The sequence below is a fragment of the Schistocerca nitens genome, chromosome 6, assembly GCF_023898315.1.
Source record: "Schistocerca nitens isolate TAMUIC-IGC-003100 chromosome 6, iqSchNite1.1, whole genome shotgun sequence".
NCBI classification, from domain to species: Eukaryota; Metazoa; Arthropoda; class Insecta; order Orthoptera; family Acrididae; genus Schistocerca; species Schistocerca nitens.
In genome coordinates this window covers 237,795,341-237,809,455 of record NC_064619.1, presented here as the reverse complement: position 1 = coordinate 237,809,455, position 14,115 = coordinate 237,795,341, and the positions used below count along the sequence as shown (strand labels likewise).

The 14,115-nt window shown below is 41.1% G+C and overlaps 1 protein-coding gene across 1 annotated transcript in view; it reads right to left on the bottom strand.

Annotated features, from left to right (window-relative positions):
• LOC126262820 (uncharacterized) overlaps positions 1 to 13,179 on the bottom strand; it is an 817,803-nt gene extending 804,624 nt beyond the window's left edge. The window contains exon 1 of the mRNA XM_049959668.1: positions 13,061 to 13,179. Coding sequence (XP_049815625.1) covers positions 13,061 to 13,101 — 41 coding nt within the window. The 5' untranslated portion in view covers positions 13,102 to 13,179. The remainder of the gene's footprint in view (positions 1 to 13,060) is intronic.
• Between the last annotated feature and the right edge of the window lie 936 nt (positions 13,180 to 14,115).

Below are 14,115 nucleotides of genomic sequence, written 5' to 3'. Positions count from 1 at the left end.
GACTTCAACATTAATTGTATAAGTGATTATGCAAGGAAAAGGATGCTGGTAGACCTCCTTAATTTATAAAATCTTATGCGAACCGTATTCTTTCCAATGAGAGAGTAAGAGAACAGTAGAATAACCATAGACAAAATTTTTGTTCATTCCTCATTACCAGAAGGGCATTCTGTTAGCAAAAAGGTGAATGGCCCTTCAGATCATGATGTACAAATTTTAACTCTAAAAGATTTTTGTGCTGCAACACGTGTTAAATATAGTAATCAGCTGTTTAGGAAAGCTGATCCAGTTGCTGTAGAGACCTTTGTAAACCTTATCAAGGAACGAGAGTGGCAAGACGTTTATAACGCTGATACAGTAGATGATAAATATAATGCTTTTCTCAAGACTTTTCTCGTGCTCTTTGAAAGTTGCTTTCCGTTAGAACGTTCAAAACAGGGCACTAGCACAAACAGGCAGCCTGGCTGTCAGACTAGAGGGATAAGAATATCCTGTAGAACAAAGTGGCAATTATATCAAAACGTTAGAAACAGGCAAAATCTAAATGCAGCAGCCCATTACAAACAGTATTGTAAGGTGCTTAAAAATGTTATTAGGAAGACAAAAATTATGTGGTATGCAGATAGAACAGCTAAGTCTCAGGATAAAATTAAAACCATATGGTCAGTCGTAAAGGAAGTGGCTGGTCTGCAGAGACAGGTCGAGGATATAGAATCAGTGCGTAGTGGGAATGTCTGTGTTACTGATAAGTCGCGTATATGTACAGTATTTAATAACCACTTTCTGAATATAGCAGGTGAACTAAATAGAAACCTAGTCCCAACAGGGAATCATATAGCGCTCTTAGAAAAAAGTGTTCCGAGACTGTTACCTGAAATGCTCCTCCATGATACTGACAAGAGGGAGATTGAGTTAATAATTAAATCACTAAAGACCAAGAACTCTCATGGATATGACGGGGTATCTAGCAGAATACTGAAGTATCGTTCTATGTATGTTAGCCCAGTACTTAGCCATATCTGTAACTTTTCCTTTAGGAGTGGTCGGTTTCCTGACCGATTAAAGTACTCGGTAGTGAAGCCACTTTATAAAAAGGGAGACAGGGATAATATTGAGAATTATAGACCTATTTCTATGCCATCGGTGTTTGCTAAAGGTATCAAAAAAATGGTTCAAATGGCTCTGAGCACTATGGGACTTAACATCCATGGTCATCAGTCCCCTAGAACTTAGAACTACTTAAACCTAACTAACCTAAGGACAGCACACAACACCCAGCCATCACGAGGCAGAGAAAATCCCTGACCCCGCTGGGAATCGAACCCGGGAACCCGGGCGTGGGAAGCGAGAACGCTATGCTAAAGGTATCGAGAAGGTCGTATATACACGGTTACTGGAGCAAGTAAATTCACATAACTTGGTGTCAAATGTACAGTTTGGTTTTATAAATGTTTTAACAACTGAAAATGCTATATTCTCTTTTCTCTGTGAGGTTTTAGACGGATTAAATAAAAGGTTACGAACGCTAGGTGTTTTCTTTTATTTAACGAAGGCTTTTGACTGTGTTGACCACAAAATATTACTGCAGAAGTTGGACCATTATGGAGTGAGGGGAGTAGCTTACAATTGGTTCGCCTCTTACTTTAAAAACAGAAAGCAGAAGGTAATTCTCCGCAATATTGAGAGTGGTAGTGATGTTCAGTCCCAATGGGGCACTGTTAAGTGGGGCGTTCCCAAAGGGTCGGTGCTGGGGCCACTGCTGTTTCTTATTTATATAAATGATATGCCTTCTAGTATTACAGGTGATTCAAAAATATTTCTGTTTGCTGATGACACCAGCTTGGTAGTGAAGGATCTTATGTGTATTATTGAAACAGTATCAAATAATGTAGTTCATGAAATAAGTTCTTGGCTTGTGGAAAATAATTTGATGCTACATCACAGTAAGACTCAGTTTTTACAGTTTCTAACTCACAATTCAACAACAACCGATATTTTGATCATACAGAATGGGCATATTATAAGCGAGACGGAACAGTTCAAGTTCCTAGGCGTTCGGATAGATAGTAAGCTGTTGTGGAAAGCCCACGTCCAGGATCTTGTTCAGAAACAAAATGCTGCTTTATTTACCATTAGAACAGTATCTGAAATAAGTGACAGTTCAACATGAAAAGTAGTCTACTTCGCATTTTTTCATACACTTATGTCGTATGGTATTATTTTTTGGGGTAATTCTTCTGATTCAAAAAGGGCATTTTTGCCTCAAAAACGGGCTATTCGAGCTATATGTGACGTAAGTTCGAGAACCTCTTGTCGACCGCCATTCAATAGTCTGAGAATTCTGACATTGCCCTCACAGTATATATTTTCTTTAATGTCTTTTGTTGTAAGCAATATTAGCTTCTTCCCAAGAGTTAGCAGCTTTCACTCAGTTAATACTAGGCAGAAACCAAATCTGCGTGTGGAATGCACTTCCTTCACTCTTTTGCAGGAAGGAGTGCAGTATTCTGCTGCATCCATTTTCAATAAGCTATCACAAGAACTCAAAAATCTTAGCAGTAGCCCAAACACTTTTAAGTCTAAACTGAAGAGTTTCCTCATGGCTCACTCCTTCTATTCTGTCGAGGAGCTCCAGGAAAAGCTAAAAAATTAATCAAATTCCAGTGTTACATTGTTGATTTTCTTTATTTAAACTTACGACTTGTCACCTGAATATGTTTTTTATATTTCATTTTATCTGTTTCTACTATCGTGTTATAATTCTATGTGTTGACTCGTTCCATGACCATGGAGACTTCTCCTTAATATGGTCCCACGGAACAATAAATAAAGTTCCGTCTACTGTGCCTCATGCAGCCATTGAGAAGATTCTTCTATAGACATTACGTAATCTAACAACCGAAAGTAGTCATAAATTACTATTTAAAATGTAAAAATCTCCGCATACCATGTAAAGTCCGTAATAGCACTACAGGGAGTTCCAAACTATTCATTTGTATGGCTATTGATATAACGGAATTTGCACGTTTTGAAGTCAAAGGCGTACATCATAGTTGTCAAGACCTCGACGCCGCCGACGATTTGAGATTCTAGTCGAAGGTATGCAGGCAGAGCATATAGGTTCATCATCTTTGCTTTGGAATAGGCTGGCGTCAGGAATTACGGTGGCCCTGAAAGCCGGAGCAAAATAAAGTCTATCTATCTGTCCGTTGGAAACAGGATGCTGTGCTAGTGCCTGCTGACACGTTGATTCTTACTTCTAAGCAGCAGTATGAATTGATTTCAGTTATGATACCAGTAAGCACCACCTCGTTGTACGCCGCAGAATAATTAAAAGTAAGCGTTAATGTTTAATCAATAGAAGATGAATCAATAGTAAACGGCGCAGTGGGACAGACGTTTTAGTGGAACTAAAACAGAAAAGAAAGGAACAAGTTCACTTCAGCTGTAACAGCAGAATATGACAATAAAGCTAAACAATGACAAACAGTCTTTATAGAAAAGGGTGCCGGGTGGAAGGAAAGACGAGAGAGCAGCGTGCTACACATCTATAGCCAGTGGTAAGATTTTTATGTTTTTACTGTCAGATACGAGTATTGGACATTTTTATAATGTTGCATGCATTTTATATTATTTTGTTTATGTCCCGTAGGATATTTGAGAGGACGCTTGGTGATGACCAATATACCGAAACCGAAACCCGTTAATAAATAAAGGGTATCTTGGACTTTTATTTACATGATATTTTGTAGCTGCAAAGCAGTACCTCAGGGAAATTAAATTGCTTTCGTCTCTCTTTTTCATATGGCTCCCAACTTCAATGGCTAGTCAAATGTGTTTGGTTACCCGCTTACAGCTGATTTGTTTTTCCACGTATGCATGCCTTGCATGTGTTTACAGGGCCTACAAACTTCGTTAATGTTCAGTTTACGCTTCTCTCTGCGCAGTCATTTGTTACGCATTTTCGCGGTTTCGTTCACGTTACGAAATCAGATGAGAAAAAAAGGAATAATTAATGCAAATGAACGCGTTTCATACAAATGTGGGGCACTGAATTTTATAATACGTATATTGTCACGGGACTTGTGTGAGAAACACATCGTAACACGTCACACGCAGTCGCAGGTTACGTAATCACAAATGGTAATTATGAATCAACATGCATAATTACAATGAGAGTGGAAATTTATGAGAGAATTTCAGTCTCTATTTAGAAACTGAGAAATTGTGTTATTGATATTCAGAGCTGAATAGTTGCCACCCATACTTTCTTCCTTGTTTATTGCAACACAACTCGAGAAAGAATTGTAAGTTGCGGCGTTAGTTACCATCCTGTGTGTGTAAGTCCACGCTTTCATTCAAAACAGCTTGAAAGTTGCTAATCACGTGATGACACATTGATGCATTCCGTCAACCTCGCCTATGCCTTGTGATGAGGTTCATGTACCGTAACGCGAATCAGTCCATGTATGCTCACAGTGTCCCACTTAATGTATTCTCATACACGACTATCACAAAAAGTGAATCCTAACAAGTCTTATTGTTAACACACGTAATTGGTTCTTCATCTAAGCCAAACTGAAAATTAATTTACGGAGAACAGGCATAACTTATCATATAACACTGACAACTACGACGTAATCGATGTGAGACAACAGCTTTCTACAAACTATTATTTTATTTTCAGTTGTGCTGATATTATTACTCCATGTAAAAAAATGAAATATGTGAAGACAGGAAGATCTCCTCAGAACTTCGTAACGCTTACCTGGAACAATCAAATAACCACTGGATCAGTCCCACAACCTAACCCGTAGTTGTCCTGGTATTTAAATACTGCTTGCCAGCAAACGTTTTCTTACGGACATCTTCTGTATGCTGGGTAATTGAAAGGTGGCTAATTAGTTCGAAATAGACAAAACTACAGTAATAAATAATTGGCGACAAAAATTCATTACAGTTTCTACTATTCTGAAGTGTTTAGTATTCTTACTAGTTTTAAAAACTCTTGGCAGTAATGGAAGTAGTTTTGTTGCTAATTGTATTCTGAATATGTAAGTTAAGCGTAGAAAAGTCCGCAGTTCGTGGTCGTGCGGTAGCGTTCTCGCCTCCCACACCCGGGTTCCCGGGTTCGATTCCCGGCGGAGTCAGGGATTTTCTCTGCCTCGTGATGACTGGATGTTGTGTGATGTCCTTAGGTTAGTTAGGTTTAAGTAGTTCTGTTCTAGGGGACTGATGACCATAGATGTTAAGTCCCATAGTGCTCTGAGCCTTTTTTTTAAGCGTAGAAAGAGCAGTGTATTCTACTCAGTTGTTACCGTCTGCACACCGTAGAACGTAAGAAGTGTACATAAAAGCACAAACATTCACTGGAATGAAGTCTGAACTATAGCCGTGATACTCAATCGACAATCACACTACACAATTGGCCGAAGTGTTCATAAAACTGTTCAGCGGTATTCAGCGTACGTGCGAGTGGAAGAAGTTAAATGTTATTAAAACACTGAATAAAAGATGTAGGGGAGTGAGAGAAGGGTAAGCGAACAAGTGGAAAAGATGAGTGGATGACTGACCATGGAACAAGATTATTGTACTGCAAAGGTTAAATATATTTTTATTCTTAGAAAGTGTAAAATAATATATTAATTAATTTCTTTTAGAAACTGAAATAAATGTAATATTTAGTATCAGTATTGTTTCACTTGATAATAGCAGGCCTCTTCAGTGGCGTCCACAAGGAACATAAATGAGTTATCATCATTACCAGCAGGTAGTTACAAATTTATAGTATTACTACAGTTTTAATGGCCACAAGAAGCAAATTAAATTCTACTACCATGTCCCAAAAGGACTGACAAATTTTCTGTACAACTATTAGAGTCACAGAGTTTTTTTAAAGTCAGTATGAATTGTTCAGTGACTCAGATTTTTCATTTGTTTGGTCATTTTTTTTCTTTTTCTCAGTTATGAATGAAGGGATTTGTGGCATAGTAGTGTAAGTCAGATTTTGATGAAAATCAGTTCACTGCTGTGTTATGTACTAGAAACTGCATTCTTCTGTATCCAAAATAGCAGCATAATGGCGTTCTGCTGTGAAATGGTTTGCATGATACATGTTATGGCAAAGTGAAACAAGTCTGACTTGCATCACAATGCTATAAAATGAAATTAGATTTTCTGTTTACATGTTATGGCAAAGTGAAGTAAGTCTGACTTGAACTAGATTTTTCTGTTCCACTAATGGGAAGTTTTCCTTTCATCATCATCATCATCATCATCATCATCATCATCATCATCATCATCACTGTGATATTATTTTGCATCGAAGTTAACAGTTTTGATAATTTAAAAAAAATTTTATACCTATGCTCAAGTATTGTTAATTCAAAGTGAAATAATTGATTGAAATTGTTGAATCAAAGTGATATTTGTAATAATGATGGTGATTTATATTAACACTACTACACTTGATTGAAGCTCTAGTATTAATATTATCCCTTATTAAATTCAATATCCCTATATATACATCTATTAGGCTGTCCAGATTTTTCTGTTCAGTCTTTCACAAAACATTTAATCTCTGAAAATGAGCAAAATTGACTTACAGCACTATGCCATAAACTCCTCCAAATATATTTGGTTGCAGCTGGTGGGATCGCTAATTACACATATCTGTCCACAGTTATTATTATTATTATTATTATTACTATTATTATTATTATTATTAGAAATGTCCTCTTGAAAGTTATAAAATCATTTATTTTACAAGCAAGGATCTGAAGTCTGACATGCCTTACATCAAAACTATTTATTTCCATCGTATCTGCAGATGTAAAGGCATCCCCACTTGTAGAATTTGAAATATTACTTACAACACGCAATTAATTTTTTCGTGTAATATTCTACGAATACTTCTACTCTATTAGGTGTTCCTATCGTAAATTTAATAACCGGCATGCAGCTGCTAGTCCACGTGAGTGGTGCGCAGAATCCCGCCCGCACCTCCTGGCGGCCTATTCTGAGCTGTCAAGCGTGCTGCCGCCCTCATCGTGTGTAGGGGCTGTGCTGAGCCGTCCCGGCCGCCTGCTCGTTGGTCGTCAGACGTCGTGCGGGCCACCGCTGAGACGGCGCAAGGTCGGTCGCGCGATACAAGTCGGCCGTAACGAACGCACGGGGGTCGTGCCAAGGAGTGCAGCGTGGTGCCGCGGGCCGCCGCTCGATACTCGACACCTATGCCGAGGTCGCCGGGCCGACGAATGCCTCGCGTCGCATTTGCTTCCACAAACCTCACAATCGACACAACCGCATTAAAGGCACTGTCCGCTGGTTGACATCGCCAGAAGAAGCTACCACAGTCCGCAGAAGACCTAGACGTACACTCAGGGAAGTGGTGAAGCTGTTGAAAGGAATAGACCTACAATTGATTTCGCCTCGGAAGGAAGAGAATTGAAATTTATAGGACTGAACGTTTCATTTGTGCTACTATTGATGATATCGCACATTTGTTATTTCTCAAAAAGCCACAAACACTTCAACACGTCGACAGAGTAAACATTCTTTTTTAATATTATTCGGCTGAAGTAAAATACGAAGCGCTTATTGGTAAATGGAATACGTCCTGTATCGTTTATTTTTATCTGTTTCTTGGAACTGCCTTGTACAAAGAAACACAGGAAATAAATATAAAATTGGAATATTATCGACCAAAATAATTCAAGCAACTCTCTGAAAAAAATCTCCGGATAAGTGCTAGTAGAACTCGCGTGGCAGGGGTGCCGTATAAATTCAGTTATGAATGCAAGTAGTTCAGCCGTCTCTAGAATCAAGAATGTCAACTATTTTTGCTGTTATCGACATAAATACTGGCAAGATACCAGCCCCTGGAATTCCAAGAGTTTCGAAAATGAAAAAAAAATATATTTTTTCTTGTGATATAATTAGAAATTTTCAATTTTCGGATTTTTCCTTTACTTGTAGTGTGAAACTTCAAGATTCCAGGTCAACGGGAATTACTCTACAGATTGTCATGGGTAAGTTTGAAAGTATCAAAATATATGTCACAAATGGCCGTATTTTCTGATTGCATTGACTTAGAAGCTTATATTTATTACAACGTCAAGTAGCCACAAACTTTAGTATGTGACAAATTTCAACTTGATATGGCCATTCATTCCTAAGAAAAAGAGGTCTAAATAGACTGACCGACGGACAGATAGTCGGCTAAAAATGACAGAAAAATTTTTCCGTGTGATGTAATTACAAATTAACAACTTTCTGAATTTTTCCTTTACTTGTATTGTGAAACCTTGCTTCTTGCCAATCTTTACGGTTCAGCGGGTCGTATTATAGATTTTTGATGAGTGTGTTTGTGATTATCGGTATGTGTGATATAAAGGACAGTATCTTTTGATTGCAGTGACTTAGATGCTTTAGTTTACAACACTTCAAAGGACCGTAGACCTTAGAACGTGACCTAAATGTCGATTTGATACGTCTACACGTTCGTGAGAAAAAGGGCTTTTAACAGTCGCAGAGAAAGAAGGACAGAGGGACAACAAATTAATCCTATAACGGTTCCGTTTTTGGCGATTAAGTTACGGAACCCTAAAAATGGATTCACATTTACAGACCGATAAAATCATTATGTACTTTAGAATGACATCAGACTTACTCCAAGGCGACTGAGACACTTGACTTCCTTGTCATATTACTCGAACATAGAAGGTCAATGTCCCTACGATCGACAATCTTGCTGTTGTTCCACGCAAAATTTTCCTAATGCACTTAAATGAAAGGTGTAAAAGGTTTCAAATGCAACAAAATTATGTAAGGAATGTACATCATTACGAGTCAGCTGTCATAGGGCACGGTTGTGGCGATATTCAGACATCAAAATCTAAGGGAAATAAGTAACACCGAACCCACGTCATTAAATCTGCAATGCACAGGCCTGAAGGGTAGACAAGAAAAAGAAATGTTAACACTGACCACAAGCACTTAGCCTTATCTCCTACTACAGCACAAAATTTTCTTTTTGAGAAGCAGCTTTTTAATCTAAGGGCCACGATTTTGTAAGAAAGATTCTTTGAATTTGCCAGCAATTAAAAATTTCTATTGGGTAAGTTTTGAATGCTAAGATGATTTCCATTAATGCTGAGAAAAGTACTTCACTGTGAATGTTTTCTGGAAATCAATGGCACTCACAACGAAAATATTTCAGAACAACATAAGCATTATAATTGATGAGTAAGTAAACAATTGAGTATCTTTGTCTTTGATTGTTTTCGTGTTACCGATGTAATTCAATGGTCTTTTACCAAATGCTCGTTTCATGAAACGTAAGACAAACAAAGGTTGATTTACTCGTATAAATGTTGTTTTCAAGTTTTCATCCCACATTTTTGGGATTTACAACAGGACGAAGTAGGTATCATTTTCAACGTGATCTCATTTCTGTGTTACACTAGGAAATATACAAAATAATGTATTCCAGCATTCCGCATATCCATGACGAAACGGAGATAGTTACTCAGTGCTTCTGTGGAGATCAATACATCTGTAACCAATTCAAATAATTAGTGTAATAGCATCATCACTTACTGCTTACGGTTGCCACAGAAGTGAAGTATGAAAACCACACTACTGTGTGGGTTGTGAATGCAGCACGCCACGTTTCAGTCGCACCACTGGGCGCCCTTACCACCACGATTGGCTGCAACCTACTTAAGCGAATCACAGTAACTAAAACCGTATATATATATTAAAAGTACGAGGCTGCAATAGATTATTCTTTATAGTTGCTCCTATGTCAAGTTACATCTCACTATTATACCTACTCGAGTATCACTGAATTTGGAAATTTTGGAACACTTGGTATTTTACGTATCTGTTTTGTCTTCGTGTAACTTTCAGAAGTAGTAATACAATAGTCAAAAACTTTGTTAACATGTTTTAGACAGAACAGCGCACTGCCGAAGGTGAAATTTAGAGGTCATAAGTGTATCATATTTACTTAATAAAAAAGAAAAGACTCTGAAATCTCCGAAAAGATGTACATTCACGCCATGTGAACTATTTTACAGGTCATAGCGAAGGGTCCTTCTCACCGTTATTAGCCAGTTCTAGTCCCACTCCCGGAGAAATATGCACGAGTATATCTTCCTACGACACGGTGTCTCCCATCATCTCATGTCTCATTCTCACGATACCTGCACGAGATGTAATACAGGGGAAGCAGAATTGTTACAAAATTTAACTCGAATATCGGTTCTCTATATTTATACACCAGGGTGCCGCGAAAACAACGTGGCCTTTCTTCCAAATATTACCGCTTACGTTCCTTGAATGTTTCCTAAAAACTTCCTTATCGGTCAATGCGTCTCTCTATTACATCGACATATCTTGTCCGGCAACTGAATGCATGGGGACTCCGAATGCTGCAGTAGAACTCTATATTAAGGTGCAATAACGTTTCTTCTGTGTTCACTTCGACATACGCAAAGTCCTTTGTCTTTTCCGCAAATTTCATACGTTCGATGCAGTTTCTAATGCAGTAACAAAACCCCTGGGCTATGATCCACCATTAGATATAGATTGGCTGGAGATTTACCAACAACGGAACATTATGTTTGTTAATAATCTTGAAAAACTTGTTCTAAGGGCTGGTAAACATCTGGCGCCAAATCGCTTCAGTTTCTCTTCGCTCTCCAGAGTACGTCCTGGAATTGATGGTCAGTGCCCTTGAGGAGACTGCGCGACTCTCATCTATCGTTTACATGTTTGAGGGTAAACTACTCACCTGTAATGTGAGGTCTAGAGGGAGGGGGATGGGGACGAAGAGAACAGAATTCTTAGTATTAAATATGCGAAAATAATTTCAGTTCTATGGGAGGCGAATAGCTGACTAGGATTTATTGGGAAGTCTGGGAACGTATATCGTAACAAGAAAGGAGACCACATACAGACCGACTGTATGTCCCATACTCCAATACGCCAAAACAATTCAGAGGTGTGCAGCACCATTCCTTATCGATCGGTTTGATCAGTACGAGAGTGTTACGGAAATGCTCTCAGAGCTTAGACGAGATCCTTGGAAGGCGACAAGAGGATCTTCTTGCGAACCGCTATTGAGGAAGTTAAGAAAACTGCCATTTGCGACAGACCTCAGAATGATTTTAATGCCTGGAACGTTCGTATCGCACAAGGACGGTAAAGACAAAATAAGGGATATTAGATCTCGTACATAAGCCATAAACCTCGCTCTGTTTACGAGTCGAACAGGAAAGCTAATGCCTAGCAGTGATGCACCATACAGTGTATTGTGGAGCATGTATGTAAATGTAGGAAATAGATCTGAAGATGTTAAGTCTTTGGCGCCCACGCTGTCGACTGCAGGTCGGTCCTCGAGAAGGGACGGAAGACAGCGCCGGCAGGAAGCGTCCACGGCGCCAGAAGGAGGAAGAGGTTTCCGGAGTAGAGTTCCCGCGCTCGAAGCGTCCCGGGCCCTGCACTCGGCCACTCCCACGCAGCGCAGCTTCCGCGAATCCCTGCTTCCCACCACGGCCCTCAGCGGACGCCAGCTTTATATTTAATCACGGCCTCACGCCACAAGAGCCACTGTTGTCCCTGTGGTACAGTTAAATGACGTGTCCTTCCGGTCAATGTCCGAGAAAGTGCCTACTGTATTCGCTACATGATAGTCGGCAGTAACTGTTACCCCTGACCTGCCGTTTCTACATTTCTTATCATTTGTCACACTGCGCTTCAAACATGAAACAGTTGTACTCTGCAGCCCATGGCAAGTCGCCTACAGCAGATTCTCGAACCAAACAGCGGATGCACCGAAATCGAGGACATATGCACATAACATTCCCGTATAGGAAAGGCGTAACAGCAACTTTGCAGTTCACTTAAGAGACTCCAAGAATCGATAATAACTGTCACTGTACAGTATTAGAGGAATTTCACGCTGTCTCGTCAGTCATTTACTAAGTGATGTACTTGCAAATTTAGTACAGAATTAGTGCGCCGATTTTCCTACAGCAGTTGAGTACGCAAGCCCTCCACTGCAATTCATTTCAGTCGGCGCATGCGAGGCTCGTTGCTGTACGTTTCGGACCGTCTTTGCTGCGAGACGAGACTGGAGGAGTAAGCCTAGGAGATCGATAACACGGAGATTCCTCTCGGTTGTTTACACAGGAGAGGTACGCCGCGAGGTACAGCGGCCTGCGCCTCAGTCTCCAAAAATTGAATACTGAATTATAATACGATTACGTATTTTTGCACACTTGATTTTCAAAACAACAGCCGAATAAACGAGGTGTGATTCCTTAGAAGATACCAAAATGAGTCTGAAGTAGGAAGATTACTGAAGGGGTTATTATCAATGAAGCCTAGAGTTAATACTTCGTATTACAAAATTGGAACATAGGTATTGTTTATGTGGCTATTGAAATTTCAAGCGTAGTAAAGAGCTACGGTGATTGAAAGCAGTAGATTGTATTACTTTCAGCAAGAGTTCCTTCTATAACCATTGTACTGAATACAGATAATTTTTCCTAAAATAATACATCTTCGGCACAGAACTTCCCCTGAATTTACTATCATAACCCGTCCACTATAGTTTCATAGTTTCCTTCTCTCGTCGAATTATGAATTATCTGGCAAAAGGATTGTAGGACGTTGATTCATTACAGGAGCTCGTAAACGTTGGTTCGTAATAATTAGGCTACTAACCTCCATGGATGAACCCACATGACTCACGTAATCGGAAATATTTACGTCTCCTCTAAGGTATGTCAGGGATTTGGAGCACATGCCGCAGATACTGAAGACAGTAATTAAAATTGTGGAGTAAATGCATCTTTTTCCTGCCCTTAATTTTGGAGTGTATTTCGACTGTAAATTAAGAAGAGGAAGACGTTGATAGTTGGGGTTGTTAAGGCGGATTTCGACGAATGATGGTGCAGGCAGCACGGCACAGCACCACCACCACAGGCGACGTCGTCGTGTCCGAGGCCGGCTTCGCTGACTAGCAGGCAGCTCGCACTCTATCACTCACCCGGATCCGGACACCCTCCGGTGGAGGCTGCGGACGGACATGGGGGTGGCACGCGCGCTCGGGGGTGCTGTGCGATGAGGGCGGCCGCTCCTCGCATCGCCGCGCACCGCACTGCACCGAGGAGGCTCCCGCACTGAGCCGCCGCCGCCGGCCCACGCCGGTCGATGGGCGCCGCCGCCCCTCCGCCGCCGCCCCCGAGCCCGCGCAGCGCCGGCGCCGCCCCCGACGCCGCCGCCCGGCCCCCACGCCGCCCCCGACGCCGCCGCCTGGCCCCCACGCCGCCCCCGACGCCGCCGCCGGCGCGCGCGCGCTGCCTCCCTATTGATCTTTCCACCGCTACCTCCTCCGCCGCCGCCGCGGCCGCTACCGCCTGCTAGCTCTGTCGACCGTGGCGCGCTCTTTGAACCGGAGCGGCTCGCCGACACGCCTGAAAGAATCGTGTGGTACCCCAAGAAATCTACAGGGTGATCAAAAAGTCAGTATAAATTTGAAAACTTAACAAACCACGGAATAATGTAGATAGAGAAGTAAAAATTGACACACATGCTTGGAATGACATGGGGTTTTAATAGAACAAAAAAAAGTTCACAAAATGTCCGACAGATGGCGCTGGACAGCAAATCGTCTGTGACTGCGCTTGACAATCGTGTATAAAAGGAGCTGTAATGAGAGAGAATCATTCCCCCTCCTACTCCCCCTCCATCTCTTGTGCCTCCTTCCAGTGTCTCTGCACTCCCTCCTGCCCTGTCTTCCCTCCTCATCTCCCGCCCCACATGTCTCCTGCCTCTTCATGTACCCACTGATGCCCCTCCTCTCTTCTTCCCGCCGTTTCCACTGCTGCCCCTTGCTCTCCCCTCCTTTTCCATCCTCTCTGCCCATTCCCTCGGCAGGTCCCACCTGGCAGTTTTATTCTTCGTCGTGTGTGCTCCAAGTGGGTTTTAAGTGTGTTGTTCCGGAGTGTTTTTACTACTGTGACCGACTTTTAACCTGTGCACGTCCATTCAGTGTCTTCTCTGAGTTTTGAGGAATCGCCAACTGTGTTTTCTAACTTTCTG